Source organism: Solanum pennellii, chromosome 1 (genome assembly GCF_001406875.1).
Source record: "Solanum pennellii chromosome 1, SPENNV200".
Lineage (NCBI taxonomy): Eukaryota > Viridiplantae > Streptophyta > Magnoliopsida > Solanales > Solanaceae > Solanum > Solanum pennellii.
Genome location: NC_028637.1, coordinates 106,603,648 through 106,618,278, shown reverse-complemented (window position 1 = coordinate 106,618,278; position 14,631 = coordinate 106,603,648). Strand labels below are relative to the sequence as shown.

Here is a 14,631-nt window from a genome sequence, read left to right as displayed (position 1 = left end):
TCAAAACTTCATTTCTCATTTTTCATTTGCTCTATTATATGTTTCACGTCCAATTGAAAGATCGTAAAATAATAAGTTATGAGTTTATAAATTATCAATTTTAAGGAATAGAACGGAACAAGGTAGGATGGACAAAACTCATTATATGAAATAATTTAATGGGGTAGGACAAATAATGGTGATAATTTTTCAAACTTAAATATTAAAATAAAGTAGATAATTTCTTTAAACACTATAAGCCAATTTGTTGCATCTTGTATGTATTCTAAGATGTTATCTTCTGCAAGAATATGGAGTACTACATAAAAGCATACGCATATTCAGAATTTTTGAGATGATGAGTGTTTTGTTATGAAAAAATGGATCTAATTCATTTGATATTTAAGTTTGTATTATTAAAAACAGTGAAATTTAAGATTATAAATACAAAATTAGAATGTTTAATTAATTATAACGTTAAAAGTGCTACGAATAACCATTTAGAGAGGTGTTATTCAATTTTATAAAGAAAAATAATACAAAATAGTTATAAAATTCAAAAGTCTAATTTCTCATAGCGGTTCACTCAATTATCATCACATTATATGATACTTCAATTATGGATTCATATATTTATATTTAACAAAAGATTACTCTAAAAAAATATAATACTGTTATATATAATTTCAAGAGAAAAACATATGTTCATCCAAGCGAACTCATCTTGCTTAGGCCTCTATAAATTAGAAGTGAGAATTAGAGGAGCTGTGAAAAAGGATTTTCCGAAATTTGCCATGGCTATTTTGTTGTATAGTTCCCAACTTGATTCGGTGTTGATCAATTTGGCCTTTAGCTTAACTTTTGCCCATATTTTATTTATTTAGTACTCCTTAGTTGTCTCATATAATTTGTTAAATAGAGGTTCTTTAAAATATTCTTAAAAATATACTTAAATAAGCAACTAATATAAAGACGTCACATTAATTTTGTTTTATAGGTTATATCATTGAAAATCACAATAATTAATAACTAATTAAGACATTTAAAAGATATATTAAAAAAATTAATGACTTTAAAATTTCACATATATAATGAAAATTGAGACATAAAGAGTAACATATATTAATTAAAAATTACATTAAAATTAACAATTTAAAATATTTCTTAAACATATGAATAAGTTGGGTTAGGGTAAATTGTTGAAAAAATATTAAACGAGGCAAAATAAAGCTGGCTAAGATAGGGGTTGTTTGGTACAAAAATGAATAATGCAGGGATTAGTAATGCAGAGATTAGTAATGCAGAGATTAATAGGATTATTTTTATCAAGTGTTTGGTTCATTGTTTCTTATCTAATTTTGTGTGTGGTTCAAAAGTTTCAAACAAAAAAAAGCTTTCCAATTATACCCTAGAGTTATTATGAGATTTTGTATTTCATGTAATTGAGTTAAAGTAGATAATTAACGAAGAATATTATTTTTTTATAACATTTTTAACTAGTTAGGAGAATAAAATTTTATTGTCATGTTCACTATTTTCTCACTTAAATTATGTGAGAGTAAATAATTGTCATCTTAATAAATTAGAGTTAATAACTCAAAAGGTCACACAACTATAATGATTATAGAGAAATTTATTGAACTTTGTTTTGTATCAATAAATTTTAAAAAACTCTTTATCATAAAATAAGATAAAAATATAAAATAAATTAAACTATTTTTATACTCGAGATGTGTATGTATATATATATATACACACACTCTTGTTTTAGACTACTTGTGTAATGTTTAATGAACTTTCATTAAGAGACAATATTTTACTTATGAATTGTTCTTAAATTTATACATCAACATTAACATATTAGTCGGATTATAATATTTTATATTAATAATAAATAGATTAAGTAATTCATATTTTAGAAACAAAAAATTATATCTAAATAATAAAATTGTAAGCTAATTTATTTAAATAACTTTATTAGTATAAATATAAAATATAAAATATAAAATCAAAAATATAAATAAAATATTAAAAGGATTTGAGGGGTATTTTTGTCTTTACCTAGAATAGTCCTATGGTATTAGAGCTAATACCTCAAAATGGAAGGTATTAGTAATACATTACATAATACCATGTAGGATGTATTAACTAATCCATGGATTAGTTATACATAGGCTCACATTCCTACCAAACACAGTATTAAATTATACCATATCTAATACATGGATTATTTCTTTTAATACAGCCTACCAAACGACCCCTAAACACATTCATGCACAAACCTTTCATGTACTTAATTTCTCCCTTTATAAATTGGATAATATTAATCCACCACACTTTGTTTTCATCATCTAATAGTTCTTCTGTAAGGAGTATTTATTGGTCAATATTTTTCTTATTGATTTGTGCTTTCGTTCATTTTTTATTTTCATAGTTGTTGGAAAAACACATAATCTAATAGTTCTTGTAATAATTTTTTATTGGTCACTATTTTTCTTATCGGTTTGTGTCCTTCATTCATTTTTTTATTTTTAATGATTGTTAGAGTATTTATATCCCAAGAAATTTCAGCCTTGGGGTTTAGTTCTAGCCTTCCAAGTTGCTCATCATCCACAAAAAAATTTGTTGATATTTAAGTTCTAGGGAAAAAGTAAACACTAAAAAAAGTTTATTTTATATGCACAAAAAGACATATAGGAGTACATCAGATAATGTCGAGCAATTTATATCTTGGGCTTATATAAATTATAACAGTAACAGAGATCAAACGTGCAAGGCACGTTTCCAGAACTAGTATATAGCGATAAGACTGAATGGCTACATTGAATATAGACATATTTTGATATTTGGCATTTTCTCAAGTTGTTTTAACTTTGAGACATTTGTTTCTTTAGCATTGCAAATTTGATTTTAATTTTATTATTAGAAATATGAAAAGCTCATTTTTTTTTCTATTTAAATGGTCAAGAGATTATTTGGAAAAAAGAAAAGAATTTAATTTTGTTCAATTTGATTTTGTAGTCTTTCACAAATTTAATCTTAAGATAAGTAAATTTTTAAAGAAGTAACAAAAACACTCTTAAATTTGGCTTGAATTATTAGTTTCAACTCTGAACTAATGATCGCGTTAAAATCATTTTCTTATTCGATTAATTGAACTTTAGTACACTCCTATTTTGTAACAAGAGTGAAATATACCCCTAAATCTCGTCAAGTTTAGGAATATTTTCAGCACTTCTCTTGGGTTTTTGTTAAGAGTCTCACGCCCTACAAGTGTTTGAAACCACGTGTTAATGTATCTAAATTTAGTTAGTCTAGTAGAAAAATGTTTTAAAGACGATCTACTGTTCAGGAATAGAACTTTTGAAAATGGTGATAAGAAGTCTTACACGTATGAGAAGGGAAGTATTAAATTTTGAAAATGGTCATAAGAAATCATATCCTCCAGGGAAAAGGGTCTGATATACCGCTCAACTTTGTCATTAAGAGCTGATATACCCCTTGTTATGAAATTGACTCATATATACCTCTATTGGTAAACAAATGGCTCACATATACCCTTTTCCTCTAACGAAAATGAAAAAAATATAATTTTAATCTAAATTTTTATTATTTTTTTCTAAAAAATATAATCCCATATGAGTAAATTTAATCCTCGTCAGACATATTTTTTTGACCTTTTTTTGTTTCAATGACTAATTTATAATTATTATTTTGATAATCAAATTTATTTATGTTTCACTAATATTCTTGTAAAACTTATTGTAGATGATCAAATTTTTTCGTCGAATACGAAATTAAATTACAATACACACAAACAAAAATAGTTTAAACTTTTTTTCTTTAAACTAAGGAATGAAAGAAAAAAACAAAATAAGAATAAGAAACTCAAATAATTATAATAAAAGAAGTCAAAAAATAATTTATGTATGAAAAAAATTAAAATATACCTTGAACTTTGATAGAAGAATCATATATACCCCTAAATAATTTTTTTAAAAAAATTAGAAGTAACAAATATAAATTTAAAACTATTTTTTTAACTTCCGTTAAATGAAGGGTATATGTGAGCCATTTTGTAACGGCAGGGGTATATGTGAGCCGTTTGTATAACGGTAAGGGCATATATGAGCCACTTTTATAACGAGGGTATGTCAGCTCCAAATGACAAAGTTGAGGGGTATATCAGACCCTTTTCCCTATCCTCTATAATTCTTCATATTTAACGTTATGTATTTAACAAGGTTTACAAAGATCAATGTAACTAATCAATATCTTGAGGAGACATGGCCAGATTTGAATTTAAAAAATTAGTAGCTTAGGTTACTGTTTTTTAAGAAAAAGTCACATATATAGTCGACTGTTCTAATTACTTATTACTAAAGCAATAGATCCACACGTCTCACAAGAGAAAGCCAAAAATAAGAAGGTTCATGTTTGATGTATCAAAGGCTAAGACTTGAATTCTTCAATAAAATAAAATTTATTTCTTTCCTTTAGATAAAAACAGAAAGGAAAGTAAAACTCTCTGTAGCTAAGAGTTAATGGAGATATCAAGTTCACCATATGAAGAATGGAAGACAGCAGTCCCATATTTACAAAGTAGAATGGACAAAACTCATTATATGAAATAATTTAATGGGGTAGGACAAATAATGGTGATAATTTTTCAAACTTAAATATTAAAATAAAGTAGACAATTTCTTTAAACGCTATAAGCCAATTTGTTGCATCTTGTATGTATTCTAAGATGTTATCTTCTGCAAGAATATGGAGTACTACCTAAAAGCATCACGTATTCAGATGATGGGTGCTCTGCTATGAAAAAATGGATCTAATTCATTTGATATTTAGTTTGTATTATTAAAAACAGTGAAACTTTTAAGATTATAGATACAAAATTAGAATGATTAATTAATTAAAACGTCAAAAGTGCTACGAATAACCATTTAGAGAGGTGTTATTTAATTTTACAAAGAAAAATAATACAAAACAGTTATAAAATTCAAAAATCTAATCCACTCAATCATCATTACATTATATTATACTTCAATTATGGATTCACATATTTATATTTAACAAAAGATTACTCTGAAAAAATATAATACTATTATGTATGATTTCTGGAGAAAAACATGTGTTCATGCGAGCGAACTCATCTTGCTTAGGCCTCTAAATTAGAAGTGAGAATTAGAGGAGCTGTGAAAAAGGCTTTTCCGAAATTTGCCATGGCTACTTTGTTGTATAGTTCCCAACTTGATTCGATGTTGACCAATTTGGCCTTTAGCTTAACTTTTGCCCATATTTTATTTATTTACTACTCCTTAGTTGTCTCATATAATTTGTTAAATAGAGGTTCTTTAAAATATACTTAAATAAGCAACTAATATAAAGACGTCACATTAATTTTGTTTTATAGGTTATATCATCGAAAATTACAATAAAATTAACAATTTAAATATTTGTAAAACATATTAAAAAGTTGGGTTAGGGCAAATGTTTGAAAAAAATAATAAAGCAGGCTAAGATATTAATTGGCTTAGCAGAAGTCATGACCACTCTCTCCACTAAATAGCGATCACAATAAACATAGTTTAATGCTAGTTATTAGTATTGTGTAACTTCATAATTATGCACGTCCCTGTTAGTAATGAAGATTTTCACAAGACTTTAAAGATATTTTATTAATCACTTTAAGGTTTTGAGCAACAAAAACACAATTACGTCTAATTCATTCACTCACAAAAATGGTACTTAATTCATTTGCTTTGGCTCATGCTGCCTTATTATATAGTTGAATTTCCATGACAAACAAGATTAAAAATGAGTGGGGCCTATGACTGATTAAGGAAAGAGGCCAATTTTTTCAGCATGGCTATGGCTTCTTCAGCTTCAGGAACAAACAGGTGAAACACATGTCCCTTGCCTTTAACTTCCACAACCTCCACCGTCCCCGGCCACCCACTCTTCTCCAACACCTCCTTGTAGTAAAATCCCCTGAATCTCAACGGATCTTTTCCGGCCACATAGACAACTACTTTATCACACCCTAACCCAGACAATTTCGGATCCTTTTCCGGGTTAATCAACGGATCATCAAAACCCGAGCTGGTGGGATTCACAAACAACCATAGCTTCTCAAAGAGATTCTTGGAACCTAAGTCAATAGGATCCTTATCTAACCCCGTGCTATTGGGATTCCCAACCAACACAAGGTCCTCAACGAAATCCTTGGCAAGCAAGTTTTCTCCCTCACCCTCAATACGATCCTTTCCCCAGAAATATGGACACGCAAGGAAAATCCCATCAATTTTCACACCCTCAAACTTTTCCAACCCTAACCGAATGCCTATATGGTGTGCGATGTTACCACCCGCGCTATCTCCGCCTAAAAAGACACGATTGAAATCGGCATAGTCTTTTAGCCATGGTTCACGACCATCACCATTGGCATGTGAAGTGACCCATTTGAGAGCTAGCCATGAATCTTCATAAGCTATGGGTAAAGGGTACTCAGGAGCTAACCTGTAGTTAGCAGAGACGATCGCGACTTTTGCTTCAGCTGCTACCAGGCTAAGATATTTGTGATAGGTAGGAGAAAAAGCAGATTCGATAACAAAGCCGCCGCCGTGAAAGTAGACGAAAAGGGGAATTTTCTGAACCGGGTCGACATTTTTGGGCAGGTAAAGTCTTGCTGATAGGTTAATTTGTGGATCAATTTGAACGTCTTTGATTTGTACTCCGGTTTCAGGATCAGATTCAGATGGGACAAAACCTTCGCCGGCCAGCCTCTCGATTCGACCATCTTTGTTAACTCTCATCAATGGGAAAAAATCATGTAAAATTTCCGCCATTGATAAAGGGTAAGTTACAAGGAAGAGAAGGTTGGTATACTATATATAAACTAGTGCTGTGACACTCACTTTTATTACCAAGAGTTGGCTTTGTTTTAAAATTTGCCTCTTGCATTTTGAATTGAATGTCCAAATCCTTTTTTTTCCTAGTTTGGGGTCAACATGTTTACTTAAAGTAACTAATAATTTAATTTTGATAGTTTTTATGGCCATTTGCATTTATTTGTGCTATTACTTGTTCAAACAAAATTTGAACAAGTTATGGAGTCCCTCAACAAACTCCACAAAAAGAAAAAAACACATTTCAAAATAAATAAATTAAAAAGATCTCTTTTTTTCAACGGCCTAAAATATTTTGAAGTATTAGAAATGGTACAAAATTATCATCCATCCACCTATTATTCCAAAATATCCTTCTCATTCATCTATTGGCTCCAAAATACTCTTGTCATCCATCTTTGGGTTCAAAATTGACCACTTATTTAACGATTTTAAATTTAAACTATTTATATATTTTTTAATACATGACTCTCAACTATTTGTTATAATTTAACTTATTAATATAATTTATAAATCAATCTACTACCCACAATTACTAATTAAATCACACCCAATTAATAAACCCGACTCATTACTAATGTAACAACAGAAAAACTACAGCTAATACTAAAATTTTGAGGCGAAAATGTCTATAGAAGTAGATTATCATACATAGAAGTCATCAATCAAAACATATTATAATTCAAGTGTCTAATTAAAAATTACCGATAATCTTAAAAGTCTGATTATGTTCATCTTAATTATTCACCCGTCTCAATTATGTGATGTTACTTAATAGATAACTTTTTTAAAAAGAATGTATTAAAGTTTTAATATTTAAAACAAATAATAAATATTTATTGAATTATATTTAAAAAATGCATGAATTAATTCGGGATGTACTACTTCTTTACCTTTAATCATAAAATTCGAATTTAAGCTTGAAAGAGAATCACATTGAAAGTATCCTCCTAAATAAGCGGTTCAACCTAGATTTAATTGGACTTTCAATTCAGACTCAAATAATTTTGAATATCATTTTCAGGAATCTGTAATTTCGTCGTGCCTTTTAATAGTGTTTAGGGCGATTTTGATATTAGAGTTGATTTATTAATTGGGTGAGGTTTAATTAGTAATGGATGGGTAGAGGTTGGTTTATAAATGATATTAATAAATTAAATTATATCAAATTGTTGAGCGCCAAGTATTTTTTTAAAAATTATTCAAATGGTTTAAATTTGAATCCTTAAATAAGTGGTCAATTTTGAACTCAAATGTGGATGACAAGGGTATTTTCGAGTCAATAGGTGGGTGACAAGGACATTTTGAAGTCAATAGGTGGATGAAAATACATTTTATACCATTTCTTATACTTCGAAGATATTTTAGGTCCTTTCCGTTTTTTCAATAATAATTCTACTTTTTCATTTACTCTACAACATTTTCATATCCAATTAAAAGATAGTGAAGTAATAAGTTGTAAAAATATAGATGATTTCAAGGAATAATAACCAGACCACTTTCTCCGATAAATAGCCATGATTAACGTAATTTAATATTATTATTTCGTAATCCAATAATTATGTACGTCTCTCCTCTGTTATGAAGATTTTCATATGGGTTTTAGACCATGTTTTAAGATAACTTATTCATTATTTTAAGATTTTGAATCAGATGCTTAAGTTCTTTCAAATATTAGAAAAGATTGTAATTGTTTCACGTCAATTTTGAAATAATTTCTATAATGATTTAGATGATCATATGGTTATTCTATGTATTTTCTTAAATATTCATGTGTTAATTCATGCTTTTTAAGGATATTTCACTTAAACTTTAATAAAATTATGTGAGCAACAACTTTTCTCTTATATTTTAGGCATATATAATAAATTTATGGGTAGCGTAGACCAATATCATCATATTTAAGTGCATTATTAACCACTCAAATCACAGATCAAGCATCACTATTTCAAATCGGTGAAATATTTAAAGTAGCAAAGCCTTGATAAAAATAGCACTTGGGCCAATTACTCCTCATATTAGTCAATCATTGTCTTTAAAGGCATATTAAGAAGAGAAGATTTTCGAAATAGCAAACATAATAGATATAATTATGCTCTATAGCTATAGTTTTGATGATTGTGCTTCATAACTATAGTTTCATTTGCTATGAAAGTTACAAAAGTTTTCTATCTGTTTGTATATTTCACTTGTCAAAATACAAACGAGGCATTTTATTATGATTTTTTCATAAACCATATATAAATAACTAGGATAAGCATATCTAAAATTCTGAATTTATACAATCAAGAACTAAATTATACAAATCAGGCTAATAGCAAGATTGGGCAAACCTGTAGTTGCAAATTAGAATTTCCCTTAACATTAGCTATGACATAAATAAGAAAATAATTTAACTTATTCACCTCTTTAAAAAACTTCTTGGAAATTTTACAAATAAGTATGAATACTTTCAAATGAAATAATTGCTAGGGTAATATAGAAAAATTTTGATTAATATTTTTTTTTATTTTGTAAGGTGATTAACTAATATGAGACAAATATTTTTAGTAAGATAATCAATTAATTTGGACGGAATGGAGTATTATAATTTATACAAATAAGGGAGAAACTATGATAGAAAATTAATGATTCAAGTGAAATATCTCAAAGAAATTCAACGAATAACTAATAATCTTGTTATACAAAAAATAACTATTATGCCTTATTTTTCTTTCTAACGGTATTTAGGGATTGATCACAAGTTAAAATATGATTATTTAGACATGATCTTCTAATAAGCAATATGAAATCAAGTTGATCTAAAAGTTAGAATTTTATTTGAACTTGCGATTTCAATAAACAAAAATTAATAACAAACTGTAATAAGCTACCACAAGATCTTTTACTATATAAATGATCCAACATTTATTCAATAAAAAGAAAATTTTTAACAATTACATCCAATTAATTCATAAAAATAGTACTCAATTCCTATGACTGATTAAGGAAAGAGACCAATTTTTTCAACATGGCCATGGCATTGTCAGCTTCAGGAGCAAACAGGTGAAACACATGTTCCTCATCTTTAACTTCCACAACTTCCACCGTCCCCGGCCACCCACTCTTCTCCAACGCCTCCTTATAGTATAATCCCCTGAATCTCAATGCATCTTTTCCGGCCACATACACAACTACTTTATCACACCCTAAGCTACACAATTTCGGATCCTTTTCCGGGTTAATCAATGGGTCATCTAATCCCGAGCCGTTGGGATTCGCAAACAGCCATAGCTTATCAATGCAATCCTTGACAAACAAGTTTTCTCCCTCACCGTCAATCAGATCCTTCCCCCAGAAATATGGACAGGCTAGGAAAATCCCATCAAGTTTCACACCCTCCAACTTCTCCAACCCGACCCGAATGGCCATATGGTGTGCGATGTTACCACCCGCACTATCTCCCCCAAAATAGACGCGATTGAAATTGGCATGGTCTTTTATCCATGGTTCATAACCATCACCATTAGCATGTGAAGCGATCCATTTGAGAGCTATCCATGAATCTTCATATGCTATGGGTAACGGGTACTCAGGAGCTAACCTGTAGTTAACAGAGACAATGATGACTTTTGCTTCAGCTGCTACCATGCTTAGATGCTTGTGATAGGTAGGTGAAGAAGCAGATTCGATTACAAAAGCGCCGCCGTGAAAGTAGACGAAAAGGGGGATTTTCTGAACCGGGTCTATATATTTGGGCCGGTAAAGTCTTGCTGATAGGTTAATTTGTGGATCAATTTCAATGTCTTTGATTTGTACTCCGGTTTCAGGATCCGATTCAGGTGGGACAAAACCTTCACCCATCATCCGCTCGATTCGACCATCTTTGTAAACTCTAATCAGTGGGGAAAGGTCATGTTCTATTTCCGCCATTACTGAAAGCTAAGTTACCAGAAAAGGTTGGTGTTACTATAAACAAGTGCTGTGAGATAAATCTACTTTTAAAACCAAGAACTTGGTAATAAATTTTATTTTTAAAAGTCAAATAGTTAATTAGTATTCTATGTCATCAAAATGATTTCATTAATTAAAATCAAATAATTCTATTTTCATTTTCAATATCACGTTGATAAAAGTGAAAAATAGTCTACGAGTATAATCCACGGCATGAGTGTAGTGACCTCAAGTAAACTGTAAAAAGTTATACATTCGAAACAGTAAACTATCAAGGGAATTGAGCTTGTTTATTGTCATACTTGTATTAAAGGCTCAAAAATTTAAATTCACAATGTCAAAATTGATTAGTTTTAAATGAAACCTTAAAACTCCAATCAATTGCAAGCTTAATTGAATTTGAAAAACGGTAATTTCTTCAATATAAAAATATAAAACTCAAATCAAATTTTCATATTCAATTTGAACAGTGTGAATGCCCACATCTGATATTTTTTTCATCTAAGATTTATAATTCATCACCATATGATAGCCCATACGTCACGACCAAGGCAAGGCCATTTATTTTATTTATGGCTTAGTTTTAAATGGAGAAGAACCAGAAAGATCAATAACAACTAGTTTAAAATTTGAGACTTTTAATTAAAAATGAAGAATATTTATCACTTTATAATAACCTCATTGATAACAGATAGAAATATTTACCAACTTACATTTAGTCCATCCGCTTAGTCAACCTATTTAAATTAAAACAGTAGGCTGCAATCTCCGAAGATTGAGAAATATATCAAGAAAAAATTTTACCATGAGAAAATCTCTGACAATTACATCCATTTTTTATTCATAAAAATAGTACGTGAGGTAAATAATAGTGCTGTAAACTCGTCAGTCAGCTTTGTTTTAGACGTGTTCGTTTGACATATGTCAATAGTAAGTTTCCTCCTCCTTCAAAACGTGCGTACCCAATTACCATGATTAGGCCTAGGACTGATTAAGGAAAGAGGCCAATTTTTTCATCATGGCCATGGCATTTTCAGTTTCTGTAGCAGACAGGTAAAACACATGTGCCTCATCTTTAACCTCCACAACCTCCACCGTTCCCGGCCACCCACTCTTCTCCAACACCTCCTTATAGTATAATCCCCTGAATCTCAACACATCTTTTCCGGCCACATACACAACTACTTTATCACATCCTAAGCTAGACAACTTCGGATCCTTTACCGGGTTAATCAACGGGTCATCTAATCCCGAGCTATTCGGATTCACGAGCAACCATAGCTTCTCAATGACATCTAATTTTTCTCCCTCACCGTCAATAGGATCCTTCCCCCAGAAAAATGGACAGGCAAGGAAAATCCCTTTAAGTTTCATACCCTCCAACTTTTCCAACCCCACCCGAATGGCTATATGGTGTGCAATGTTACCACCCGCACTATCTCCCCCCAAAAAGAGGCGATTGAAATCGGCATGGTCTTTTAGCCATGGCTCATAACCATCATCACCATTGGCATGTGAAGCGACCCATTTGAGAGCTAGCCAGGAATCTTCATAAGCTATGGGTAAAAGGTACTCAGGAGCTAACCTGTAGTTAACAGAAACAATAACTACTTTTGCTTCAGCTGCTACCTTGCTTATATGCTTGTGATATGAAGGTGAATAAGCAGATTCGATCACAAAACCACCGCCGTGAAAGTAGACAAAAAGAGGAATTTTCTCAACAGTGTCCACATTTTTGGGCAGGTAAAGTCTTGCTGATAGGTTAATTTGTGGATCAATTTGAACGTCTTTGATTTGTACTCCGGTTTCAGGATCTGATTCTGGTGGGACAAAACCTTCGCCCATCAGCCTTTCGATTCGACCGTCTTTGTAAACTCTCATAAATGGGAAAGAATCATATACTATTTCCGCCATAGCTAAAAGCTAAGTTGCAACAGAAGGTTGGTGTGTAGTAATACACAAGTGCTGTGAATGCTACTTTTAAGAGCGATAGTCTATGGCAATTAAATAATAATCTTAAACAAACTTCTATAAATAAGATTAACTATGTTTTCCCTTCATTTTTAGAAACACTTATTTCTCATAATATATCCACATATTGTTTATATTTTAATTAAAAATAACAAAGAAAGTAATTTGGACTAAGTTTGTTTAAAATGCGTATTAGATTACCAAAAATAAGAAGATTCTTTCGCCCTTTCTTTCTTTGTATAAACATTGGTCTTGTAGGATGGTCATAGTTTAACCAACTTTTTAAATATTTTGCTTTTAAGTTTTAAAATAATTTTCAAAGGTCCATAATCAGTATTACTAGGGCCAAGTATATCATATTTGCTGTTGAATAATTGTATGATTGATTGATCAAATGACGAATGCGACACAAATAATCTCCTTTTTCATTTTTAACTTCAAACATTATGGAGGTTAAAAATGAGCTCAACTGTAGATAACTCACTAAATTCGAATTTTGAGGTTTTAACTCAAGATAATTTTGAATTGAATTTAATCACAATCCACTCAAATTTTAATCCATTTTAATATATTTAATTTTAATCTCACCCGCCCATTTAATATTCCTACTCAATATTGTCGATTTTTTATTAAAATAAATTTTAATAATTTTTAAAAAATAAAATTATCTTTTATAAACATCAAGACGTCGTTCTATTTTAACTTTGCATCTGTAATAATGTTTATAAAGGACAAAGACTTCTTTTGTCCTCAATTGATATATAAAATACAAACAATTCAAAGTGAGCGGAGTCCACACGCAATGACCACTGCAAGTTCTTTTGTCTAGTGAGAATTTCTTCTCGAGATATAGTGCAATTGAAATTTAAAGGTTATGAATTAAAAATGATTTAATTTTTATAAGTTATTGAGCATATTCTAAATTATATAATTTTTTTAAAATATATTTAATGAATTTTCAAGATAACGAAAACGGTATAGAAATTCTACCCAACCAAGAATTCAGCTTAACCAAATGAAAAACATGTTCTTCCCCTTCTTTTTCTTTAATTTCCACTTCACCTTTTCATCCACACATTTATCTAATTCTTTTGTCATTTCTAATATCATATGTTATGTTTTCTAGTACTAATCTAGATTAAATATGAAAAATAGTCTATGAATAAGTAAAACTTAGTCCACGGCACAAGTCTTAGCTAGCGTTTGGCCATAAATATTCAAATATTTTTGGCAAATATTATTTGAATGAAAATTTGGGTGAAATTTCACCATGTGTTTGGCCATAGAATTTGTGAAACATATTTCATTTTTTTAAGAAATATGATTTATACCTATAAGTTTTTAAAACTATCAAAACTAACCATAAATTTGTCTTACATAGCAAAATAGAAATCTCGATTTCCAATTTTCTCAAAAAACTCATTCCTAACTTCTATTAATCGTGGACCACTGATGGCATAACCTTTAAATCAAGACATCCTCGTATCATCATGCAAGACACTTATAAGGATTGATGTTTCTTTCATCAGTCCATTTATCAACCGCTGAACCACGTGATTTATTCATTTTTTTACGTTTCTACAATACAACATCAACATGACAACACATCATATGCATAACTTTATTTTTTTTGGAGTGCACAAAATCTGAAAGCATGTCTTTACTAAAAATGAAAGACGTACGAACACGATTGAAAGTGTATTACCCTGTTAACCGGAAAAGGTGAAGTCATAGAGTTCTCGTCGGAAATATCAAAACCAACTTCAGGAATAATGGGCATTACAAAACTTAACAAACAAGCCCGAAAAATTAGTTGCGCCAGTCTAATGAAAAA

At 30.0% G+C, this 14,631-nt stretch overlaps 3 protein-coding genes across 3 annotated transcripts; all 3 read right to left on the bottom strand.

Moving 5' to 3' along the window:
- Positions 1-5,636: 5,636 nt before the first annotated feature.
- Positions 5,637-7,157, bottom strand: LOC107011126 (probable carboxylesterase 7). The gene has a single exon (XM_015210491.2). The coding sequence runs from the start codon at positions 6,831-6,833 to the stop codon at positions 5,814-5,816; it is 1,020 nt and encodes a 339-aa protein (XP_015065977.1). The 5' UTR covers positions 6,834-7,157; the 3' UTR covers positions 5,637-5,813.
- Positions 7,158-9,755: 2,598 nt separating this feature from the next.
- LOC107027438 (2-hydroxyisoflavanone dehydratase-like) lies at positions 9,756-10,901 on the bottom strand. Its single transcript, XM_015228609.2, has one exon. The coding sequence runs from the start codon at positions 10,803-10,805 to the stop codon at positions 9,867-9,869; it is 939 nt and encodes a 312-aa protein (XP_015084095.1). The 5' UTR covers positions 10,806-10,901; the 3' UTR covers positions 9,756-9,866.
- Positions 10,902-11,484: 583 nt separating this feature from the next.
- Positions 11,485-12,862, bottom strand: LOC107015752 (probable carboxylesterase 7). Its single transcript, XM_015216155.2, has one exon. The coding sequence runs from the start codon at positions 12,738-12,740 to the stop codon at positions 11,808-11,810; it is 933 nt and encodes a 310-aa protein (XP_015071641.1). The 5' UTR covers positions 12,741-12,862; the 3' UTR covers positions 11,485-11,807.
- Positions 12,863-14,631: the final 1,769 nt, after the last annotated feature.

Coding starts and splice junctions, on each gene's coding strand:
- LOC107015752 (XM_015216155.2), bottom strand. CDS start 12,740: ATGGCGGAAATAGTATATGATTCTTTCCCATTTATGAGAGTTTACAAA.
- LOC107027438 (XM_015228609.2), bottom strand. CDS start 10,805: ATGGCGGAAATAGAACATGACCTTTCCCCACTGATTAGAGTTTACAAA.
- LOC107011126 (XM_015210491.2), bottom strand. CDS start 6,833: ATGGCGGAAATTTTACATGATTTTTTCCCATTGATGAGAGTTAACAAA.